Source organism: Periplaneta americana, chromosome 16, assembly GCF_040183065.1.
Source record: "Periplaneta americana isolate PAMFEO1 chromosome 16, P.americana_PAMFEO1_priV1, whole genome shotgun sequence".
In the NCBI taxonomy this organism is placed as follows: Eukaryota; Metazoa; Arthropoda; class Insecta; order Blattodea; family Blattidae; genus Periplaneta; species Periplaneta americana.
Window position 1 is genome coordinate 92786167 of NC_091132.1, and position 27210 is coordinate 92813376.

The 27210-nt window shown below is 34.2% G+C and overlaps 1 protein-coding gene across 3 annotated transcripts in view; it reads right to left on the bottom strand.

Moving 5' to 3' along the window:
* LOC138690943 (pyrokinin-1 receptor-like) overlaps positions 1-27210 on the bottom strand; it is a 310043-nt gene that overhangs the window by 68395 nt on the left and 214438 nt on the right. For all 3 annotated transcript variants that reach the window (XM_069812527.1, XM_069812525.1, XM_069812526.1), the window contains exon 4: positions 2725-2945. In XM_069812527.1, the coding sequence (XP_069668628.1) occupies positions 2725-2945 (221 nt within the window). The remainder of the gene's footprint in view (positions 1-2724; positions 2946-27210) is intronic.

Below are 27210 nucleotides of genomic sequence, written 5' to 3' on the forward strand. Positions count from 1 at the left end.
GGAGGGACCCGAGTTCGAATACAGTGAACTGTCTCTGAAGGTCTGTGGTTCGAGATACTGTGAACTCGAGTGACTGAGATAGAAGAACTGTGAACTGAGAACTGATAGTTCTGATTTGTAAATAGTGCTTTGTAAATATTAGTTAAGATTAACAGTTCATTGTTGTGCGTAATAGTCCAAGTAAATTGTCATTGTCGTCGGTGGAGTGCTATAACGAATACTGTGTTGAGTGAAAATCCAATTGTTGACGAGAGCGTTTAAGGCGAATTGTAGAAAGGAATTATTGTTGTGGCGACACTCACCTACCCCCTGAGCCTATTGTTACGAGGTGGGGGACATGGTTGAGAGCCATAAAATACTATTGCGGATAACTTTGAACAAATAGCACTAATTGTTAAGGAATTTTCAGAGAATGATTCTCTGTCAATCGAAGAAGCTCGGTGTGAGTTTCAAGAAAAAGGACTTAAAGAAGACTTAGCATATATCGATGCGCATTTCACTTTTGTAGCAGATACCATTAAACAACTGGAATCCAGCAGTTTGTCATTTTGTGAATCCATGTCCCTGTTTTGGAATGCAAAGAACAGATTACGTGTAGCTCCTGGAAAGTATGCTACTCAAAATATATGAGAAGCTAAAAAGTGTTATTTCAAGAAATCCTGGATATGAAATCATTAATTCTGTGTATAAAGTTCTAAGTGGAACAGGTGGTGAGCTTCCGGAGGGGTTTAATGTAGCAGGATGGTTTGTATAAGCACGTTCCAGTCATTTAAGTGTATGTTGAGAGATCCTTTTCGACCTATAAACAGATTTTGTCCAATAGACACACAGGAGCGAGTGTTTTAATTTTGAAAAGTTACTTGTTGTGTACTATCATTCAAATTATGAACATGGAGAAGAATAAGATAGTGTACACTAAAATAAACATTCTGTAGGAAAAATACCACTTACCTAATTTTTTAAGTGGTCGTGCAGTGTTATCTTAATTTGCTGTGTATACATAATGAACAAAAAAGCAAATACTGGTACTTAATTAAAACATCGTTTAAGGAAATAACCCAAATTCATTATTGTGTGTGGAATAAATTTTCAGTGGTTAATTTTCCCCAAATTTGTATTTTTAGTGTCTTTTAGGTGCCTGGAATACAATTTTTAGTGCCTTTTTAGGACCCAAAATACCATTTTTAATGTCGTTTTAGGAGCCTAAACTCCACTTTTATTGCCTTAACTTCCGATCCCTATGTATTACTAACACCTTTCAAGTTCGAGCAAGTAAATTTACTCGTAATTCTTCAAACACGAATTTGCTTTATGCTATATTATTATGAATAAGGTAGAAACTTCACTGCCAGATTAAGATTTCAGACAAAATGCAGATTGCTTTCTTATCGTGCAGTAATAAGAAGGATGAAAAAATTAATTCGATTCATAACGAAATAAAATCGGGAAGACTAAGAATTAGTGATATTCAAGTTGCAGATAATTTTTTACGAAACTCAAAATCGCTCTTATTAGGCAATAGTGCTAATGTGTTAACCAAACGTTTGTAAATGCTATACAGCACCATTTGGAAAGTTTTACTTAGACTTCTGAATATGAATCGTCCCACGCTGCAAATGATGTTCGAATTGAAGGGTGATGATCATCAAAAGAGACGGTACAATATTGTATTAGCTTAGATGGAAATTGAATCGGAATGGTTTTCTTAAATACTGTGGGCAATCGTGGCATATTGTCAAATATGGACAACAAATAATCCAGGTGCATAAATTAAATTCCATTCTTAGTTTATTTTCTAGTTAACATTTACATTTAAAATTTAATTCAAATCATGTTTAATTTACCGACGCTCGCATTGCCGAGATTATAGCAGCGTCGCCGGTTCCTGGAATTTTGTCCCGCAGGAGTTCTTTTACATTTCAGTAAATCTACTGACATGAGCCTGTCGCATTTAAGCACATATAAATGCCATCGACCTAGGTAGGGTTCGAACCCGCAATCTCGAGCACAGAAGACCAGCACTCTACCGACTGTGCCACCCAGGCCGACACACATACATTATATCGTAATTTTGTTCATCTTAATTTCTAAATTTGTTTGAAAATTACTTATTTCAACTCTGTTAGTTATTTTATAATAATTCTACATTTTTGTTAATTAACACTGACTTTATTATAAGATTCGCAGTGTTTACATTACCCTAATTTGTAGAGAAAATAATACCAAAGCATTTACATAAACCTTTCGACTACCTAATCATTTCATTCTTAGTATTGTGAAAATACTAATAAGACAATTGTACGATTTAATAAAGTATCCGATTCACATTCCATATGGATAAATAAGTAATGCTAGAGAGGACAATAGATTACAAAATCAGACGTTGTCTTTATAAACAAGTAAGAAAGAAGAGTACTTTGAAATTATTGCTTTACCTTTCATTAATACACAAGGAAAACGTAATAAATAAGATTTTCCACAGTCTTTAAGTTATTACGAGACTAATATGATTTTTCGTTTCAACATTCTTAATACGATACAAAAATCAAAACAGGCTTTAAGTGATAAATAAAATTCGAAAGATTTGGAAGCAAAAATAATTTATACTAAAATAACTTGAAACACGATTATTAGAATTACCCCTAACAACAAATATCCATTGTGCACTCAACATTCGGCAACTGGCGGTTATTATTTTCAATTTGAACATTATTATTGTCTTACCTTGAAGGCTTCTCGAAATTTATGAGACATAATGTGGTAGAGCACGGGGTTAACGGTGGTGGATAGGTAGTACAGGACGCCTGACGTATAGGTGAGCGTGTGGTACAAGATGATCATGGAGGCGCTCGGACGTTCATCATGGCTGCCGCCGCCATACATTGCCAGGAGGCGTTGGGCGTGAAACGGGGCCCAGCAAATGAAAAACGCCACCACGACAGCCACTGAAAAAAACACATAAAATATCTCAAATAAAATTTAATTCTAGAATATTTATGTGGTTCTCTACTCTATTCATTTGCTTATACATATTTAAATAATTCATACGCTGAAATATCGATGAAGATATTCATAAAACATACTAACGTATTTGCATTAACAAGGTTTTATAAAATTAAATACTTTTATTTCTGAATTTTCAGTTTTATTTATATCCCTATTCCCTTCCTCAGAGTTAACAGATTAAAAACTGCTTTTTGAAATTCTAATGTAAGAAAACTAATACAAAATTCAGCACATCAGACTGTAACACTCTATTAAACTCTGTCATTTTCAACTGGGTCTCAGTAACGAAAATTGTAGCCCTTCTTTACTCTCTCGTGTATTGTCACGATAGTCGTAATTCTGTCAAGTCTCCACTCAACTTCCAAGTAGGATCGAGTCCTAAAGTTTAATAATGGAGGTTCGCGAGACTTTTAATTTCGAAAATGTACTTATCTTAAGGGAAACTTAAACTTAAATCTAAAGTTTCATACTACGAAGGCTGCCCCATGGACAACCAGTGATTGCTAAGTACGAAATGGGCTCTGAGCGCCATGTCTGATGTAGATGACGATTAGAATTGTGATTAATATAATGCTTCTTTAGTTATAAATGAATTTTACTTAATTATAAAATCTAGATCTTGAATATCTGATGATGATGATGACTAACAACGAACTTGGTGACTTAAATGATTATTAACTTTTTCTTTTATTTAATATTTGTCTACAAATTTAATTTGTAAAAAAAAAAAAAAAATCATACAGTGAAATACGACTGTAAAGTTCAGTTAAAAGAAAATTGTATAATTTTTATTACATTTAAAACAGTTTCATAATCATATTTCATAAACGAAGCAAGTTTCTATGGATATAACAAGATTAATTGGATATATTAATTGGAAACAAGCCAGTTTCTATTGATATAACAAAATTAATTGAAAACATTTACTTGTGTAATGTAGCAAAAATTAATAAAAATATAAATTAGGTAATGAAATACCTAATAGAGAAAGCAATTAATCAAGATGACACTTTGAATTCGTTATTGATTATAGGCCTAATGGATGAAATAATTGAGAAAATTATGACCAAAAATTACTATTTAATGGGAAAGAAAGAAATAAATAACTCGTTTAATTATGGAGATTATGCTGTATGATTTGACAATGGTAATCAACATCAATTGAGCCGTTCAGAGCAAAAGTGGTATAAGTTAAAATTGGGTAATGAGGTTTAAAGTAAAAATTCTGTAAAATACAGCGCAAAGTAGCAATTAATATGTACTTCTTGCTATCCACTGACTACTAATAGTTTAAATAAATTGAATATTAATTGCTACTTTGCGCTGTATTTTACATAATGTTTACTTTAACCCTCATTACCCATTTTTGACTTAAACCACTTCTGCTCTGAACGGCTCAATTATCAGCGTATCAGTTTGTTACAAATAAGAAAGAATTTTTTCTTCTATGGATGTCAGTAACACTACGAGTAAGTCTACGACAACCTCTCGATTTCTCATAAGAAGCAAGTGAGGTGGAGACGATGTTAACACTGAAATATTTCGGAGTCAATATTACTGCTTATTTTAAAAGAGAAGCTATGTGACCAGACAAGTGAAATCATTTGAATTGTAGCTAGTAAAATAGAAATAAATTATATATATATATATATATATATATATATATATGGTTGATCATAAAGTAAGAATTTATAAATCAATTACTACATCTTTTTATTTCATACACTGCGGAAACCACATACGAGATGAAAGTGAAACAAAAAGATCAAGCTACATGTGATAAATGTTAAAATAAAAGGTGATTGTAAATATGCGAAATGTCGTAATGGTTTAAAAAGAAAGGACGGCCTTGCAAGATGTATGGAAAGTGGAAAATTCATTAAGACAGCCAGAGATAAATTTTCAGTTTGAAAAATAAGCATAGGTTGGCCAAAAGAAAGATGGAAACTTGATACAGACTCTATACAGGCAGATATTGTAGAGGAAGAAGCAAAGGCCTATATTTGGAGCCAGGAGAACAAGAATAAGGAGAAGAAGGAAAATAATTATTAAGGTCTCCTATATATGAAGAGTGCAGGGGAAAAACAACAAATCCACAATTCTGTTAAAAGTGATATCATCTTATTAAGTATATTACTACAAAATGTATTGCTTTTCCTAATGAAAAAGTAGAAAGAATGCGTGTATATATGGTGATAATTCTCCTTTACCAGATTTGATCAGAAAAACATTAAAGTTTCCAGTAATATACTCAATTAGATGATGAAATCACCCTTACGAAAACTGTGGCTTTGTTTTTCTTCTGTACTCTTCATATGTTTTGAAATGTTTGTATCTTCGTAAGAGTAATGGGAAATGTTTACACCAGGAATGTTCATTCATTCAACTGGATTATTTTTTTTTCGTTGTTGGTAACTCGATAGCAGCCGTGGCGAAAATGTGACTCACGTATCGTCCAATGTCTCTGTTGAAACCATGTACCTCTACAAAAACGAAAGTTTCAAGTAGGGTGGGAGGACGCATTTTTTGCTGCTAATATGATGAGAATATTAAATGTATGATTTGTTCACAAGTATTACGAGGAAAACGGTTGTATAACATAAAACGGCCTGATACTACATGTCACTCATGAAACATTAAAAGGTTAAGTATTATTATTATTATTATTATTATTATTGTTATTATTATTATTATTATTATTATTATTATTATTATTATTATTATCTCTGTACGTCGATCCTTTTTCAGCAGATATACGAATAATGCGGTTAGATCTTCAATTTAAACTCACAGATTTACAATGTGATGTTAAATGAAAGCTAGATGTAAGGACTTGAAAAATGTTGAACTTTTCAAATATTTGCCAAAAAATAAGTATCCGATGCTTCGTTTTTTCGCTTGCTCTGTTGAAGCCATGTTCGCTACAACTTACGTTTGTGAAAAAAATAGTAAAAGCCAAATTTAAATCACGACTGACAGACAAATACCTTCGTGATTAACTACGAATGGCAGTAAGTGACATAGTTCCTGATTTTGAAACTTTGTCGCAGAGACATTCTGAAGACAGTTAGTTTTAGGTTATGATAATGTGTCCTATGTTTTCTTGTTCATTTCTTTCTTCGTTACACGTACTAAACATCAGTTTGTTACCGTATACAGTATAAAATTATATTTAAATGCTTGACATAAGGAAAATGAAAATCTGTTAATAAGTCAGACAGTTGCTTCACTTCCCCTTCGGGTGTCCGCCTCCCTCCATAGGTGCTATGCACGTTGAAGGTTACCCAGTGGCTCGGCACACGATTACATTTTCGCCACGGCTGCTCTATAACATCTATTAAATGCTTTATGGTTGTGCAAACAGATTGAGTTACTTGTCAAGAATGTGACGCTGAAACGTGTGTTCAGGACACTGCCCAGCAGCAGTCCTGATGTATTTTATATTTTGATGATTGGTTAATTAATATTAATCCGGCACACTCACAATCACACTCACATTCATACAAATTTCCAGACTCTGAACACCCAGGTAATTTTTCTTCTTCAATAAAAATTCACCGGGAGTCGAACCCGGGACCTCCGGATCTGCAAGCCAGCATGCTGACCAACAGACCACGGATGCAGTTTCATGCAATGCAATTAACTCTGTACTCAGTACTTCAGAATCGCAAGTGATGCTCGAAATATTGCTTGGAGAAAGTGATTGCAGAACAGTACAAAAAAACAAAGGCCATTGCACTCTGTGATGTTGCGGAGCACAAGAAGGATGAACCAGAATGAGTAACGGAGCAATTAACGACATCTGCAGGCGAGGAGATCTCTGTCGTTTGGGTCAATAGTTGCTGTCCCTGAGTTATTACTATTGGGCAGACCGGGGTTGGAGATGGTTTATTGCGTAACTTCGTACACCCAAGCAAGTCAGTGCTGTTGGTCATGTCATACTGTGTGGTCGACTGTTCCATGTTTACTTCCTCGTAAATTGATGACGGCATTTCACCTCTCGCTCTGTACGTGGATTTGTACCATCACTAACACGCGTAATGTAATTAGAATGCCAAACAGATGGCGTAGACTTAGATAGGTTTGTCGGGTGGCACATGAAGCAGTCCTAAGCACTTCTGTGCAGGTAGTCTTTTTGTGCACCCGTTATAGAATGAGTTGCGTATCGATTACGCTGCTGTGGTAAGCCAGCTCCACTATAAGCCACGCCATGCATAACGTTTCAGCCATTTAATCCGTATATCATACCTATCGTTGTATTCTATCGTACCTAACATATCTATGCGAGCCTAAAGCCTTGGTTTTCAGACCCGACGCATGTGAAGTGCGAGGTGCGAGGCCCGCCTCGCACAAATCCGGACTATAGTGAGGATCACATCAGTGTAGTTCCTAAAAGTCTAATTTGACCGTCTCTTCAGTGTTGCCAACTATTACTAGATATCACCAAAGAGGGTAAAATCACAATGCTACGTACTGAGATAATAATAATAATAATAATAATAATAATAATAATAATAATAATAATAATAATAATATCATTATTATTATTATTATTATTACTACTATTATTATTATTATTATTATTATTAACAGTAACAATGTCTTGCATATATATATACCACATCTAATCTTTATGTTGCGAGGTATTTCCTAAATGGTTCAATAATTTATGAAATAATACGTTTTCTTCCTGCACTTACTGCGTATTATGTTAGTCATTAGGACTAGTATGATCTAATATTAAAATATATTTTGTCTGACATGAAATTTATTGCTTTGACTAAAGAGTTTACGATTCATAGGACTAACCTAAAAATGTACTTTCTTACTTGCATTTTCATCAGTTTCCTATATTGCAAACCGAAATTATTGCTGCCAACATAACAGTTAGGAAATAACTACCAGTTGCAGTATTTGTCAGTACCCGAAATTCGAAACGAAGTTTGTAAAAGAAAATTCAGCCTGAGAGCTAGAAAATCACTATAATCCACTAGCATATGTAGTTACAGGGGAAAAATGGTTAGGTTTCACCCTTTGGGTATTAAGTAATCTGATCCTGACTATACACGAAAGATAGTGAGTGATTTCTATAACTGCGAGATGCGAGGTCTGCGCACTTCGCAACTATAGAAACCATCTCTCGTGTAGTCCGGGTTTGTGCGAGGCGAGCCTCACACCTCGTACTTCGTATGCGTCGGTTCAGAAAAACCAAGGCTTTAATGTAACTCTCAGGCATGTCGGAAGTTGAGTAACTTCAGTGCCTTCACGAAGGTATATGAGTCGTCCAGAATCCACCACTACTGCTATCTCCTAGTCTTTGGAGAATTCATGAGGAATACCCACCATGGCAGCCAATCGATTCGGATTCACGCAAACACAAGTGATGTTCTATTTTCGGAGACGGAGATAATAGTGACAGGGAAATAGTGGGGAGTATTAGTCGAATGCCGAGGGAAAAATGTGGGATAAGCCCGAGAAGAACCTGAGCTTTGTTCATCATTAAATACCACTTCGCCTTCGCCAAGATTTAAAATAGGGTCGGCGACTGACGTAAGACAACGATCTGCCAACTGAGGTACCAAGGGTTCTCACTAGTGGTTTATTTCTCATCAGCTAGTTGTCTATTTTTTATTTTATTGGGTTATTTTACGACGCTATATCAACATCTAGGTTATTTAGCGTCTGAATGAAATGCCGGTGAAATGAGTCCGGAGTCCAGCACCTAAAGTTGCCCAGCATTTAATCGTATTGGGTTGAGGGAAAACCCCCGGAAAAAAACCTCAACCAGGTAAATTTCCCCGACCGGGATTCGAACCCGGGCCACCTGGTTTCACGGCCAGACGCGTTGACCGTTACTCCACAGGTGTGGACCTGGTTGTCTATACGGATGATGTGAATATGTTAGGAGAAAATCCACAAACTATTAGAGAAAACACGAGAATTATACTTAAAGCAAGTATAGAGACAGGTTCGGAAGTAAATCACGAAAAGATGAAGTATATGATTATGTCTCGTGACCGGAACATAGTACGAAATGGAAATATAAAAATTAAAAATTTATCGTTTGAAGAGGTGGAAAAATTCAGATATCTTCGAGTAACAGAAACAAATGTAAATCAAGCTCTGAAGGAAAATAAACGCAGAATAAATATGGGAAATGTCTGTTATTATTCGGCTGAGAAGCTTTTATCATCCACACTGCTTTCAGAAGAGCTGGAAGTTAGAATTTATAAAACAGTTATATTACCGGTTATTCTGTATGGTTGTGAAATTTGGACTCTCATTTTGAGAGAGTAACAGAGATTAAGTGTGTTTGGGGTTAAGGTACTTACGAAAATATTTGGGGCTAAGAGGGATGAAGTTACAGGAGAATGGAGAAAATAACGTAACGCAGAACTGCACGCATTATTTTCTTCACCTGACATAATTAGGAACATTAAATCCAGACGTTTGAGATGGACAGGCCATGTAGCACGTATGGGAGAATGCAGAAATTCACATAGAGTGTTAGTTGGGAAGCCGGAGAGGAAAAGACCTTAGGGTAGGCCAAGACGTAGAAGAGAGGATAAAAATAAAATAGATTTGAGGGAGGTGGGATATGATGATAGAGACTGGATTAATCTTTGTCATAATAGGGACCGATGGCGGGCTTATGTGAGGACGGCAATGAATCTCCGAGTTGCTTAAAAGCCATAAGTGAGTGACAAAATGAAATTGAAATCGTAAAAGAAGGAATGTTATGTTTATGTGAATAAACTATATAGAAAGATCATTAGGAAGAAAAATATCCCAATCTCGTCAATTCTTATTTATTCGTAGAGTTATACTGGGTGTTCAGTTCAAAGTGTGTCATTGCTTGCTGCATGCCGTCATGTGGCTAGCCGATGAGCCTAGAGAATTAAATCTTCCTACACTTCCGCAAAGGCGAATTACCTATATGGCAGAGAAGTTGCCTAGTAAGTACGGCGTTTATTCTGAAGAGTACGTACCGATACGTACGGTAACGCCGGTAGTGGCAGGAATGTGAACTGTTTAGAAACACGTAGTCTACTGAGGTGAGTTTTTTTCTTACTGTCGGGATATGGGGAGAGAGTCAAGACGATTACTTACGTATTCATTGACATTAACTTCGATGGTCAACATGGACACGGAGCATTTGATTTGTGTTGTGGAATGTTGCCGTACACAACCGATGATAACAAATACCCTGCGTACGACTTGCCCGCGCAAAACAGAGTTCGAAAGAGGTTATGGTAGCACACAGACCGTACTGACCGTCATCTGTTGCTATGACGTTCAAGTTATACCGTACACGTTCTCAAGTTCAGATTGAACGGCTTGCATATAGACAACTTCTCTGACATAAAAGATGAAACTCGCTTCAAATCGCTGACTCACAACAGTGACGTCATTATACACTTTGAAATGAACACCCAGTATAACTTTGTTCTAACTTTTAGTTTTATGTTTAAAAGTAGAGCCTAAAGCAGGGCTACTCATACGGTGCACAATACATGTGTGCCATTGGCTATGCCACTATGCAGTGCACAGTGCACTCACGGAATCTCTATCGAAGCACGAGTGGGGGCAAGGTTATAATTTTGACAGAACACTTGTCGCCTTGTTTTGAAGCGTTGTTTGAACTGCGAGATTCTATTTTAGAATCTGTGAAAATGAAAATTACAGATTCATTATGATTATCATTATAATAATAATTATGATTATAATAATTATTATTATTATTATTATTATTATTTATATCATTATTATTATTATTATTATCATTATTATTATTATTACGTTAACTCTTATTATCGAGAGTTTTATTATCTACAAAAAACATAATGTAAATCTTTAAGGCTATTTTTCTAATCCTAAAACTTGTCTTTTAGGACAACTCCGGACTTCGCCCTGGCTTCATTTTCGCTATTTTCCCTAGACGCGAAAGATGCTCTGGAACATTTGCAATATCTTGGAACTCCAGGAGTTACTGTTCAATATTCAATAACTGGACATATTTTACGCAGAGCGGAACTTGCCTGCATTTTATTGCACCTTCTTCAAACTAGACTCCATTGAGAAAGACCCAAAGTGTTGTTCATGTTCGGGTCCACTTATGTATATGAATGGTTTACCTCTTTGTTTAAAAGTACAAAAGCAAGACTTCGATCGGTTCTAACGGACACACACCTGAAATAAAATTTAAGGCTCTCCTTCAGAAGAAGAAATGTCTTGATTTACTGGCGTTATTTCAAGACTACAAAGCCGCGAAGAAATAAAAGAAGAGGTGCTAGCATGCACAGTTTTGATATTGAAAAATTGCTGTACGCAAAATACATCTACAATCCTGCCTGGCGGGATGCATTTCCTACGAAGGAAGTTTCCACTGTGCTCTGTGCCATGCATATTGAACAACCCTGGCCTAAAGCTAAAGCAATTCATATGGGTATATTACTTTAAACAAATTCATCAAAACTAATTTAATATTAAATACAGGGGCGACGCCTAGAAAATCTGACATAGGTGAAGGGTGTCACGGTCATAAAATGTTTTGGAACCCCTACCTAGCATATATATGGTCTAGTAGATGTTGAGTAGATTAATATGGTTCTATAGTTAGTCCGAACAGAGAACATTGAAGGTAAGGGCCATATTCATAGACATTCTTAGAGCGGAATTCCGGTGGATGATCAGCGAACTAACGTTTTTTGTATTCATAAACCAGTGTTAGCGATATGATGTGATATGAATCCTGTACAGGTAATCAGTCGATAGCCGGGGCTAGTTTAGCACGCTCGTAGCGCGGGCTAGCGAAATGTCTTGTATAGCACCCTAAGAGTTTTGTAATATTTTTATGCAGTACATTTTGAGAACAATTAATTCGATAATTCGCATTGCTATAAAATACAGGTAGTAAAAGTACGATTACCGATATAATTTAAATCTATAATTGATGCGTTGGACCGAATAACGGTCTAAGTTACAATTTTTCAAAATCAAGTTTTTAATGGAATAATGCTCTGTACAGTCTTACGCAGCTGCCACAAAAATTGTTTTTCAATATCTGTATCAGAGGCGCTTCTACACGAGTCACAACCATGAATTTCGTGGTTTGGAACAACGGTCTATATCATTAGTCACTTCTAGCGAATCCAGTTGTTTACATCGTATCGGGAGTTTTTGCACGGGAGTTTGTTCTCTTTACGAATACTGGGTACTTGAACTCTGTGTATCAGGTTTCGGTTGATCTATTACGTTAAATGGACGACTGCAAGACAGTGACGATTTGTAAAGTAATATTGACTGGCTAAATATATCTAAAAACAAAAAAGGATCCAGACGATTATTAATATATTAATATGTGGAAAGATGTGTCATGAAATTCGCTGAGAGATAATGGACTTAAGTATACAACAAAGAAAGACTAAGTCGCTAGTTAGTGCGAAAGGTTCCCAAAATAATGTAAGTTCCTGTCTGTTATTTTTGCAGTATTTTTTTATTAATTTGTTATTGTTACAACTTTCATTGATTTAATGGTGTCCCTACATCTCAATATTGAAGTTATTTTCTACAATAGTGTTATTATTTGGTCAATAGTGTATGTTTATTCATAATATGAAAATGAGTGTAACTTTAATAAATTACACGGTGTCAATTCATATTAATATATAACATTTAAAAATAAGTGTCACAATCATTTTGTTCATAATGTAACCTTTTTATTGACTTTGTATATATCATAACATTCTGACTGTATAAAACTGTTTATTGTCTGTATTCCCCAGTAGCATTTCTGTGGAGTTAAAATGTTACAAACTTCTATGATGTGCAATATGACTTTCAATAACATACAATCGTATACTTCGCTGAATGTACAAAACATATTGATGGAATAACGGTCTATGTTGCCCGTCCGATAGTAAATTTATAAGCGGAATTACGATGTAACATTTTTGTTCCTCCTGCACAATTAACAGATTGTAACATAGACCGTTATTCGGCTACACGCTTCAATTATTGTCTTTGCTGTTAGAGTATTCTCCATCAGATTGATAATAATAATGACAAACAAACTCAGAATTATAATGATAATAATAGCAGTATTAAAAATAATAATAATAATAATAATAATAATAATAATAATAATAATAAAAGTTACATCAATAATGACAGTTGTAATAATAATAATAATAATAATAATAATTGTAGTAGTAGTAGTAGTAGTAGTAGTAGTAGTAGTAGTAGTAGTAGTAGTAGTAGTAGTAGTAGAAATAGTAAAGATCTAATTTTGTAGAGGGCTCGTAGTCTTAGGTTCCTTCAAGAAGCAATATTTAATTCTGTGTTTCAGGCATTGACAATATGCGTTACTTCCGTACACTTCTACATTTTCTTACTTTATCTTTCATACTGAAGGTTTTCGTTTCACCTCAGTTATAGTAATTTATCTCATTATATTTTAAGCTGCGGAGGTTAGTCGGAATAACTATTTATTTTCTGTTGATGGTGCGTCAATACAAAATATCTTGCATATACAGGGACATCATTTTATTTTTACTAACATTTTTAATGTTAACTTGGCTATACCTCTGGATCAACGCCGTTTGCTACCCCCTTCCACGACTGGAGTTCGATGATACTGGCGTAATATACAAACAAATCACTTTACTAGGTATAGGAGAGAAGAAAATTAGTTCATCCATTTACGTAAACTAGGAAATATCGCGCTTTTGAGTTTGATCATTTTCATTAGGTTTTTGTTTAATCAAAATACAGTACAGTATTAACAACGAGTGTTTTTACTCACGAACTTAGCTGTCCATGTGGACGTATTCATTATACAGTGTATATTATACTGTCTACAGCACATTAGCGTACAATATAGAGAATGAAGTTAAATTGAAAAATAATCACAATATGGATATTTAAACACATTTTTTTAAATGGTGGCCGTTCATTTCGATACAGGCTTCAGTTCTAATGTGCATATTATCGCACTATAGATTAATTGTACTTAATCCCAATTACCAGTTTCGTCCTTCGTACTAGTAACTCATGTTGAAATAATTCTGTATCTAATTTATAAAAGAGTACTTTACGTACTGTAAATTCAGTCTTCATTTCTGCCCGATGCGAAAGATAAAATTACTCAGACATGCTATCAAATATCCGTCGAAGTGCTTATGTCGTAGAAAGGGAGGAAATCACGTGACAGTTAATTACTTAACGAGGCCCTTTTATTTAAGTTACTTTAAACAGTTGTATAATATTACGTAGATGTCCATTCCTAACAGAAATTAATGTTCTCAGAAAAGAGCTAAGACAGCCCAGCCACTAGCTGGCAAATAAAATCTGGTGGGGGGGGGGGACCGGGGTACGACGACGTAGGCAAATGGACGACAGTACCTGTGCGAAAATGATTCAATATTGAAAGCTCTTTCGTCACTGGAAAACGCGAACATATTTTTGGAACTTACTGTTTACTATGACCGTAAGGCTACTATGACTATATATGCGGTCTTGGATGCGTGTGGAGGACGGTTAAACTTCATTAGTAGAAGGGGTGGGAGTGAAGTACATTAAAATACTCAGGTACAATAAAAATTGAAGTAAAAATAAAATGATGTCCCTGTACATTTATATGTGTGTAACATCTACTTTTTAATGATACCGCCGAAAAATGAAGTATGGTACAGAAATCTCTGATAATGGAGAAACAAAACATGAATTTTGTAATAATCATTGTCTCATGGTATACAGCGTTCAACATGAATAACGAAGAACAAGTATAATCCATTCAACTGCTAACTTACTTCGAGGCAGTCTTACAGGTTGTCCACGGTTTATTGACATCGATGGGAAAGCGGTGAATACCATTAGCTGTCTACGATTTGCTAATGTATGCCACCTCTCTTGGAAATGCTGTTAAAACGTCCTGTTGTTCAAGAAATAGTAAATTAGTTTCGAGTCAGAAGTATCTATCCACCAAACAAACATTCTCGCGAAAGCAGACATCGAACTATGGAAGGCTAACGATGATGAGGCAGTAAGTGAGAAAATTCACACCATTTTTATGACAATTTGGATACTCCACACACACTTCTGGTATAGCGGTGGCCATCTCGTGACATGCCGCAAAAAATTGCAAATTCACAGGTTTTGCCTTAAGAAACCGTACATTCCCACATTTCTCCACAACATTCTGTTCTGTCTCCCAACGGAAGAAGGTGACTTCAAACCGTGATCATAAAGCTTGCCAGGAGCCCCTACTACAGGCCACCATACAAAAATGATTTAGCACAGAGGCGGAAGAAACCTGAAAAATATAAAGTAATAGTTTCCCAAACATCACCTCCTCAAACACATGAGCTGGGGAAAGCATAAGGAGAGGGAGGGACTAAGCAAAAGGGAGAAAAGAGAGTTTTCGTAAACAAGAGGAGAATATGGTGCTCTGAGTGTTCCCTTGTCAATTGCTTCAGACAGCACTGGCGCCAAATTTTTCCTAAAGATAGGGAGAACCAACACCAAACAAGGAACAACCGGAGTGCTTTTTTTCTGTGAGGGAAGATTTTTGGAAGATATCAGAGCAATTATATGGGCAAAATATGTTCTGTGTGAAATTTAGTGTTACTGTAAGTGTGCTCGATGTGCTGAAGAATATTAGTATTGTGACAATTGCAAAGTACTGTCCGTTACTCAGGAGAAGACGAGCGGAAAGAATGTGACCTTATTGACTATCATTGCTGATTATTATAAACATCGCTCAGATAAGCATCCCAGTAGCCAGGTTATTATTCGTACAGGAAACATGAGTAACAATGCGTATGAAAATTAAAGCTAAGTTGAACAGAAGGAGACTTATTGTTTGCGCTTACTGCTGTACAAATATTGCACATGTTGTCGTACGTTATCTGTTCACATCCCTTCCTCCTCAGTCAGCTCTCGTCTTCTCCTGATTCACCGACAGTATGTCTAAATTGGAGTGTACCTTAATTATTTTTTACCTTTCCTTAATTACAATGTACTTAAGAATTTATACAAATACCCAAAAAGCTTTCACCTACAAGTTTACGTTCCCTTTAGCCATACGCGTAGCTCAGGCGGTAGGCGTGTTTCCCTCCCGATCCGGAGCTGTACTTGGGCGTGGGTTCAATGGGTGCTTGGGCTGATTACCTGGTTTGGTGTTTCGGAGCTTTTCCCAACTGTGAGGCGAATACGAACTAAACACATAACGAATTCTCTACATCATCCCGCCAAATACAACTCGCTATCAACGCTAAATAACCTAGTAATTGATATGGAGCCGTTAAATAATCAACTTAAATAAAAAAGAAAATCCTTGTGTTCATTTCAATAGCAACATTTCTGACCTTTAGAGAAATTTCGTCCGCATTTGCTAAAACCTAATTACTACATACGTTTCAACGAAGGTACATGATGCAAAGATACCTTGTCTACCTACTGATCTCGTAAAACAACAGGGAATAAAACAGAATGCCGCAACACCAGCCATCACTTTCTCCTTTACGTTTAATTAGTTTTCCTCCTCTTCAAGTTCATGTCAATGTAAAAGTGACATTTTGTTTTCATGTACCATATTCATTTATTCATTCATAGATTTTTTGCCGGTGAAATGAGTGCTGGGTTCAGCACCGAAAGTTACTCAGCATTTGCTCATATTGAGTTGAGAGAAAACCCCGGAAAAATCTCAACCAGGTAACTTGTCCCGTCCCGGAATCGAACCCGGGTCACCTGGTTTTACGGTCAGATGCTCTAACCGTTTCTTCACAGATGTGGACAATATCTTTGTAAGTTATACGTAGGCTAAAAAATAATTGAGCATATTCTCGTGAAACAATTTAGTAAGTTTTCTCAATTTTCCGGCATAAGCATTAACAATACTGATACAATAGGTGTAATTTATTATTATTGTTATTATCATAATCATCATCATCATCATCATCATCATCAACATCTCTCACTTTGAGAGAGTAAGAGAGATTAAGTGTGTGAGAGAATAAGATGCTTAGGAAAATATTTGGTGCTAAGAGGGATGAAGTTACAGGAGCATGGAGAAAGTTACACAGAGGAGAACTGTCATTGTAGTCTTCACCTACATAATTAGAATCATTAAATCCAGACGTTTGAGATAAGCAGGGTATGTAGCATGTATGGCTAAATGTAGAAGTGCATATAGAGCGTTAGTTGGAAGACCTTTGGGGAGGCAAGGCGTAGATGAGAGGATAATATTAAAATGTATTTGAGTGAGGTGGGATATGTTGGTAGGGACTGGATTAATCTTCCTCAGGATAAGGACCGATGGTAGGCTTACGTGAGGGCGGTAATGAACCTCCATGTTCCTTAAAAGCCATTTGTAAGTAAGTATTATTATTATTATTACTATTATTATTATTATTATTATTATTATTATTATTATTATTATTATTATTAGTGAGATCGAAACTCGAATATGCATCTACAGTTTGGAACTCTATTACTAGTTCTGATTCGGCAAGACTGGAAAATATTCAAAGGAAATTTATTTCATTATGTTCGTACAGATTCCTGCCTAATAACTCTGGGTACAGCCTAACTACGATAAAAAATGGGAGCACTTTAAATGTCGAAGCCTGTATGCCAGACGTCATGATCTCGATTACTTATTCTTATGTAAGGTCCTTAAAGGTGACATTAATTGTCAATCTTTCTTAAACAGTGTCAGCCTTCGTATTCCTATGAAGGACATGAGACATCACAAACTCTTCTATATTAGAAATTCTAAATCTTCCTCGCCGGTCTCCAGATGTATTAAACATGCTAACTTAAGGCTGGTTCACAATAAACCGGGAACGGAAACGACAACGAGAACGAGAACGGAAATATTGTTAAAATAAATGTATTTAAATGTGAGCATTCACAATTAACTATTGTGAACACTCACATTTAAATACACTTAATTTAACATTATTTCTGTTCTCGTTATTGTTGTCGTTTCAGTTCCCGGTTTATTGTGAACCAGCCTTTACATGTAGGCGATTTCGATCCATTCAATGTATAGAAGTATTAGAATATGGCAATGTCTTTGCTAATATTATTTGCATAATCCTTATACACAAATTGGTAGCAAGAATCAACTCCTTTCCCTAATATTTTATAGTAATAATTCTTGTAAATTATTTATTATAATATATGTTCTTTATTTTGTTCTTAACTCTGGTATTTAATTTGTACCATAGTTGTTCATTTTAATGTATTAATTGTATCACTGTGCTGGACTTTTATTGGCCACTGGCTGTTGTTCAGCACATTAAATAAATAAATAAATAAATAAATAAATAAATAAATAAATATATATATATATATAGGCAGGCAGACAGACACACAGACAGGCAGGCAGGCAGGCAGGCAGGCAGGCAGGCAGGCAGACAGACAGATAGATATTTTCATTATTATTATTATTATTATTATTATTATTATTATTATTATTATTATTACTGACATAGGAATGCGACGGAAATCAATATCACAAATATTTATTTACACTTATGCCACTTTTACAATCTGTCTACAATAGACAATAAATAAATATTATAAAATAATATGACATATGATGTTATCCCATGACAACACTCCAAAAGAAAAATAACAATGTTTTAAATAGCTGTAGTAAAAATGAATGGAAGGTCAAGAGCATTGGTCCTTTTAAGTCTTCTTATTGTTTGACTATTATCCAGCAAATTTAAAGCATGATGATTCGGATGCTGATTTAATCGGTGCAGGTATTTTTTTTGCTGAACTTAGAGATTCCTTCTTTTACAGTTGAAATGTTAAGATCATGATGAATGACATTATTACGTACATACCATGGTGCAGTGACAATGGAACGTAAAGTTTAGGAATCACAAATATTGAAAGAAATATTATAGCGAAAATTGATAAGACTTTCTGGACAGTTGATAAGACAACACTAATCCAGGATAGTGAAGAATACCTGCGATGTTCAATACATGAATTAGGGTAAAGGTTGCAAACTTTGTGAAATGAGTAATATTGTGATAGTTGTTTTTGAAAATTTATTGCAATTTTACTGAGCGGGAGGAAGATCGGATTGTTTGCGACAACGTATTAAGGGAATGTTCGTGGACAAGTTTCTGCACAAAACCGGCCCTTCTCTCGCTCAGTAAAATGTAAAAAAAATTCTCAAATTGTACTATCATAATATTACCAACCTTTACCCGACATCAAATTATTAAAAAATTATAATTAAAAATCTCATTACAAAAAAAAATCATGGCACAGAGCGGTAACTATCCTATTCCATAAAAAATCAGCTTTGAAGAAACATGTTTGGGGAAAGTATCTCATTTTAATTATTTAGGATGCGATAAAAAGTTTCGATTTGGCAATGATGTTCAAAATAAAGTAAAAAAATTCCAACAAGTGTGTGCGGGACAATCAGAAGAACATTACAGAACAAAGCAAGGAAAGAAAGAACACTAAAATTTCACAAAATAGTGGCTAGTTGTTCTGACGTTGATGTATGAGAGCGAGTCTTGGATTTAAAACAAGAAGATAAAAGTAAAACAGAGGCAGCAGAGATGAGATAGCTGTTAAAAGTCAAAGGACGTAGGAGATGAGATAGCATACGAAAAGAATACATACAGGAAAACTTAATATAAAATAAATTAATAAGAGGGTAATAGAGAATAGAGAAGATTGGATACGACATATGAACCTGATGAATGCAGGAAGAGGCCTATCATTGATTACCTGTACATGTAATTTGTCCTTTTTATAAAAATATGTGTATTCGATGTATTTCGTAATGGTAAAAAGGAATCTATAGTTAGTTCTTGTCCAGCACGTATTGTTTCTCCAAAATAAAAAGCTATTTAATGTTAGTGAAATATTGCACTTCTTTCATCTTATGGGATGGGATGACACTTTCTTGACAGCCACCTGAATTTCTTTCCAAAATGCCTTGGCGCTGTAAACGATGAACACGGGAAGAGAAATATCTACTTTCGAAAAGCGCTTCAGTGGAGGGTGGAATGCAAGTATGCTGGCTGAATATTACAAGTTACTCATCAAAGAGACTGCAGAAATTGTCTACAAATGTAAAAGGTCAAAAAAGACATTTTAATTTGTGAATTTTGGCCAAATAAAGATTGCTTTATGTGTTAGTATAACAAATTAATTGTGTAAATAAGTGAAATGCGTGTACCATAATAATGGTATGCGTTAGAAAATTTTGATCTTCAGAAATGAACTCAGCACCTCTCATTTAGTTAAAATTACATAGTTTCATCTAAAGGACAGAAACAAAATTTAAATTTGTTGTCCAGTGTTATAGGCACCGTGCAAGCTCCTCTGGTGGCGACTGTTGTTATTAATTGCAGGACAGCAGAGAGAGAGAGAGTTGTGTTGAAGCGTATGGATATAGGCCTACAGTACTTAACGTCTCAGGTTAAATGATTAGAAATATGGATGACTCTAAAAGCGGAAAGATGACGCAAATTATTGTGTTCTTGGGTGCAGTAATACTTATAGAAACACAAAAACCGATATTGTTTTTATTCATTCCCAAAACAGAAAACTGAAGCGGAACGACGCTAACTGTACGCAGACGAAATTAATTAGGCCTATACCGCTTGTAATCATAGCAGGCCTATTATTATATACCAATGCAAAAAAATATAATGTGCATATTACATTACATTTACAAATAACCATTAAGTGAACAACGACGGGAATTTATAATTTAAATTTCAATGCTGTATATGCTATTATTCTTATGAATATTATCAAGGATTCTCTTCAAATATTACATCATCATCTCTATTTCAATTAATCCACTTATATTTGCCTTCAACAATTAACTTTCCATTTTCTTTAATGTATGACATCACATTATATTGTACATGTTTATTGTATTCAGGACCTTTGTGGCCACTCAAATTCTTTGAGCTGATGTCTATAATTTATATATATATAGTACTTAATTACTGAGTCCTTTACATATACTGTATATTATCTATAATATTAGCAACAATAAATAATAATATATTTTTTTTAATTCTTGATTTAAAATACTGATGGTTCATCTTGGGAACCAACACCCGCAACAAGAATTTGCAAAATTCATTTTATTGGGAACGAGATCAGGACACTTTCAAAACCAGCATACCGTTCCCAGTATTTTTCCACAAGATTGCAAGAAAAAGGCTATTTCATCTCAAGTAGCTTCGGAAAGGTGCGAAAGGGACGCAAAAAGAAGAAGAAAGGGTGAAAATGTAAGTATTATGGAAGGTGAATGTTCAACAAGTGTTATTTCAAAAAACGAAGTAGCCATACAGGCAGAAGTAAATGAAACCATTCTTAGTAATTTGGTTTTCCCTCCACAATTGAATTGTGCGAATTATCTATTCAAGCGTCTATTCCATTACATGCCGAACTGAAGTCACATAAGAAATGTTATGACAAGAGTTCAGGAACAAATGATATGTTTAATGAAATGCAAGGTTTTCAAGAGTATTCTTCAATGAGAGATGAGACAGAACTACAAGACTTACCAGGAGTGACATTCGTGGTTTTCAATCTATTGTTAAAATTTCTGCCAATTGAAACACAATCATATAATATGATTAGTAAAGAAAATCATCTACTTATATTATTTTTAATTAAAATGAAAACTGGATTGTCGTATTCTGCTATGAGGGTGATGTTCGGAGTTCATCTACAACTAGGCCTATATATGATGTATTTGTACCACCACGTTAATGTTGTTGACATCCACAATGGCTAATTTTGTGTACTGGTCTAGCAGAGAAAATATTCAGGAAACAATGACTGCAATGTTCAAAAGGAAGTACCCAAAATTCAGAGTGATTTTGATTGTACTGAAGTTAAAGTGGAACAACCACTCGACATGGATAAAAAATGGTGACCTTCAAATCTAAAGATCCAGTGACACATTCATAATAAATGATAGAGGATTATTGACTCTAGTAGAAGATAGTGATGAAGTCTGATTTTCCTCTAATAAAAACAAACCTCTCCGATAAAGGGGCTATTGTTGTTACTTCACCTTATCTGCATGATGGCAAATTAACAGCTGAAGAAGTCGAAACTACTTACAGTGTTCGAATTTATGTCGAAAGGTGCATTCAGCGAATTAAAATATAAATACCATTTTACACAAACTATCAATTGAACTGCTTCCGTATGTTGATGTCCGAAGACAAGTCTGAATCTTACAAGTGATACCAACAAGGCACCAATTATGAGGCAACTAGACCAGGAGATCATGGGGTAGGGTGGCCAGTTCCTTTCCCCCTCCATTGCATACATCGCCAATTAGTTATATATTACACTAGTCAGATTTCATATGCCTACAAACAATTGTTCTTCCTCTGACGCATCATAAAGTGAGATGTATTGCCTGGTAATTTAGATGTACATATCAGCCAGAACCTCAATCAGAGGTGGTATGTTGATGATATTGTTAATGTGTGTTGTGCTTTAGCAAATTTGCAGTTCCTCATTATTCAGGAAGTGTAATTAAAACTACTGTTAGAATTAAATCACATTAAAATACGTAATTTAAAGAGACATTATACACACATAAATATTACAGATGTCATGTCATGAAATATAAGTATATCAATGTTTTCGTAATATGACTGTTCTCCCTCATTCAATGGTCTGAAATCTGATTTAAATGCCATACAACTACACTGATATTTAAGGAACTCTGTAGTCACATTTTTACACTCCTTTAACCGTACTGAATTTTCCACTGTGTGTATTAAATAATTAAATACATATTTACAGTCACGTTACACTTCAGTTCTATTTTATGTTTTCAATATTCTACGTAAAGGACATGGGATATTAATTAAGTCTTATCATTTTAAAAGAGAAGCCGGCACTGTGAATCTTAGTTCTTTTTTCGGGAATAAATCATTAATTCTCCTTCCCTTAGAATGTTTCTCTTTTCCTACTGGAACTGTCTAGTTTGTTCATTATTAAAGTAATAAAGAAGCGCAGCTACATGTTTACATGAGTTTCCAAGTCCTGTCGGTTAAGGGCAAGTGCTATTAATATTTCTTTCACCGTCAATTTATAAAAAGGTCGATTAGAGAAAATATCACGAAGAAGAAAATAATAATAATAATAATAATAATAATAATAATAATAATAATAATAATAATAATAATAATAATAATAATAAATCATAAAGTATTGCAGTATAAACTTCGGGGGGACATGCACTTACTTCAAGAGATAGGCTACTTGGTAAGGTGGATGAGTAACAGACGTTTGCTGGACTTCTGCTATTAATAAAGAAAATCACCCCTCTTCATTTCTTTCACATTATTCACATGCCCATTAATAAAAATATTGTTTCCTTTCATCAGCTCGGGACAGAAGAAAATATCAAATAATAGGCGACATTAATATATATGGATCAATGGAGAGACTAAGAGGAAGGCAGAAAATAGGAAAGACTAAAGAATGCTGGGTTTGCAATGGAAGACGTGTCCTTGGACAGAACACTGTGAATGAATGAATCCCTTCTCACTAATATTACAACTTTTTAATCGGCAGAAAGCCGCATGTAATTTCTATATCATACATGACTAGTGAATGAATGCGATCCTGTAGTTAATTAGGAATTGAGACACTACGGGGCGCCACCAGTACGATTTACAGACCCATGCACGGTGCCTATAGGTCATTTGTAAAACACAAGGAAAAAGAAGCATTGGATGCCCAAAGAAGACATGGAAATAAGACGAAACAGTGTGAGAACGGAACAGGCAAACCACTTAAATTCTGATGTGAAGAGGAAGAAGAAGTATAAATTGATAAGGCAAATGATAATAGAAAAATTCCTCTCGGGTTCTTAGGCCGAAGGCAATTATTTCATTTCCAACGCCGGAAAAGCCTCAAATCCTAGAAATGATTATATTTATGAAGGAGCCGTTCTAAAAAACAGTTTTGAACACTGGCCTGATTTAAAATAAGTCAATTTTCATATAAAACATTTGTCTGTTACTAAAAACTTTACGACCTTCATTAACAAGAATGAGACTATATATTCAGGCAAATATTCTCAAGCAAATTGTAAATAACAACGAAATTTAATTACACTTATTTGCATTTCGTGACCTTCTCGTCCAAACCGTATCTTCGATACTTCGGTTCTTTTCTTCTAATGAACCTCCATTCGGGGACTCTAAAATAAATTTCCTGAATGTAATCTACATAAACGAGAAACGAAGAGTTCACGGGCGTGGAATAATAAACCTGCAAGCCGATCCCTATGTGCACTAGGATTTCTATTAAATAGTCTCGTAAATATCAAGAGATAATGTTCTTAATTCCACCAACACTATTTTCCAAACGCTCTCTTTTCAACACTCATTAATAACAAATAGATGTTCCGCTGGTTTGCAGTTACTCCCACGAGAAACCTCGTGGAGTCGTTTTCATTGCTCACACTTAATTTAGCTCAAGTCTTGTCTCTCAGTCCATGAAACCTGAACACTTAGTTTAATTGTATGAATTTGTAAGGTATTTCTAGCTTTCTTCAGAAGCTCAGTGAGAATTGTCATAATAGCCTGTATCATGGGCATTACTTATCACTTTTGTACTAACGAGTGAATAATCCTTTCTGTATATAGCCTAATATTTAGATTTAATCTATTTATTTGTATCTATGTATTTATTCACACTGTAAATGGGTAAATACGTGGTGGCAGTGGTAACTAATTACACACAATAATAACAATTAATAATAAAGATAATTAATAAAAATAATTATAAGTTAGTAATAATAATTATTTATTTATTTATTTATTTATTTATTTACTTATTTTTAATGTGCTGTACAACAGCCAGAGGCCAATTACAGTTCAGCACAAAGAATATAACAAAAACATTAGCAATAATTTACAATAAAAGTACCGTACAAAGAAATAATTAAATTAATTTCAATTAATTAAAATGATAATTACAAATGAAATAATGGAATCATAAATGAAGAATGGAATCATATAAAATAGTATTACAAAGATTTACAAGATTATAATACAACGACAATAATGACAATGAATGGACGGGATAAAATGGATGACTAAATTACATAGCATAATGAGATTAAAAGTAATTGTATTTGAAAATGAAAGGATGGAATCAAGTAAATTAATAAATAACAAAATGATATAAAAGTTAGCGAGAATAATTTTAAAATACATATTTAAACAAAATATAAATGAAAACTGATATAAAACTCCAACGTATATACTACACATTAAATGGACCCAAGTTTGATCCATGCAAATTAGCATATTTTATACATCTGCTGACCGGAAAGAGAGATTTAGAATTTCTATTGTAAAACATTTTATGATATCTTAAACCCTTAGCAGGAATACGAAGATTGATATTGCTTAGGAAAGATTCACAATCAATATCACACTTAAGAACTTTACAAAAAACTAAGTAATCAAGATCTTGACGTCTGGCAAATAAACTACAGCAATTAAAATATTTGCAGTTAATCTCATATTTATAATCATCAGAATTAAGTAAAAATCTATACTAACACAGGGAAATAAATTTTCTTTGAATATTCTCTAGCTTAGCCGAGTCAGTGGAAGTAATAGAGTTCCATACTACAGATGCATATTCAAGATTGGATCTGACCAATGTATTAATAAACAAAAAATTAATTAATAAACATATATAAGTAGAAAAAGAATAAGTTATAGATCTAATTAGACCAAGCATTCTTAATGAATGGGTATAAATATATTTCATATGATCATGGAAATATAATTTAGAATCAAGTAAGACACCAAGATCTCTAATAGTATCTTTCCTAGTAATTATGACATTATTAAGAGTATAATTAAATTTTTGGGAGGTTGTTTTACGTGAGAAAAAATAGCAAAATTTTTGGACTGATTAATTTTCATTCCGTTTTCAACAGTCCAAAGTGCAATTGAATTGATATCCTTTTGAAGAATTTGACAATCAGCCAAACTACTAATTTTGAGAAAGATTTTGAGATCATCCGCAAATAAAAGAAAGCTAGAACTTATTCTTATACTTATGTCATTTATAAATAATAAAAATAAGAGAGGCCCCAAAGTAGACCCTTGAGGGACTCCACATAAACTATTAATGGATCCGAGAGAGAATTACCTAGTCTAACACAGGATTGACTATCTGTTCAATAGTTTTCAAACCAATTCACGTAGTACGTGGAGAGACCAAAATTACATAATTTGTTTAATAAAATTTTGTGAGAAACAACATCAAATGCTTTGCTAAAATCAAAATAAATTGAGTCAATTTGACCTTGAGTTTCGACAACAGGCATAATGAGATTGAGATAGGAAACTAAATTAGTAATTGTAGATTTACCTTCAGTAAAACCATGTTGGACTGAATTGATCTTATTTTTGACATAAAATGAAATGTGTTCGTGTATAATTTTTTCAAAAATTTTAGAAAAATTGTTCAGGATAGAAATAGGTCTATAATTAGTAACATTGTTTTTATTACCATTTTTAAAAACAGGAATAATATATGCTTCTTTCCATAGTGAAAGATATATTCCTGTTTTTAAACTAAGATAGAATAAATGAGTTAAAACAGGTATGACAATATCAGAGCATCCCTTAATTATAAAATTAGGAATGTTATCAGTACCTTTAGATTTATTAGGCTTCATCTTTTAATGGCTTTAGTTACATCAGTGATTGTTATTTTAGGTAGGGGCAAACAGTCAGTAATATTAGAATCGCAAGTAATGAAATTAGAGTTATAATTTTGTTGAACAGATGTAAATTGACTAGCAAATCCATTAACAATTTCAATTTGATCCGTGATGTGAACCCCATTTATTAATCATTCTGTTGGATAATTATTAGTTTTACGAAAAGACGCAACGTATTTCCAAAATTTATTTGGTTCATTCTTTGAATTATCATCAATCGATTGTAACCATTTAAATTTGTCCAATTTAATCATAGCTTTGACTTGTTTTCTAAGATTAGAAAAAATTTGATAATGATGATCGGTTTTGTATTTTTTAAATTTCCGATGCGCTTTATTTTTTTGCTTTATGAGTTGACGTAAACTGTTTGAAAACCATTTAGTATAGTGTGACTTTTTAACGAAAGTGACTGGGGC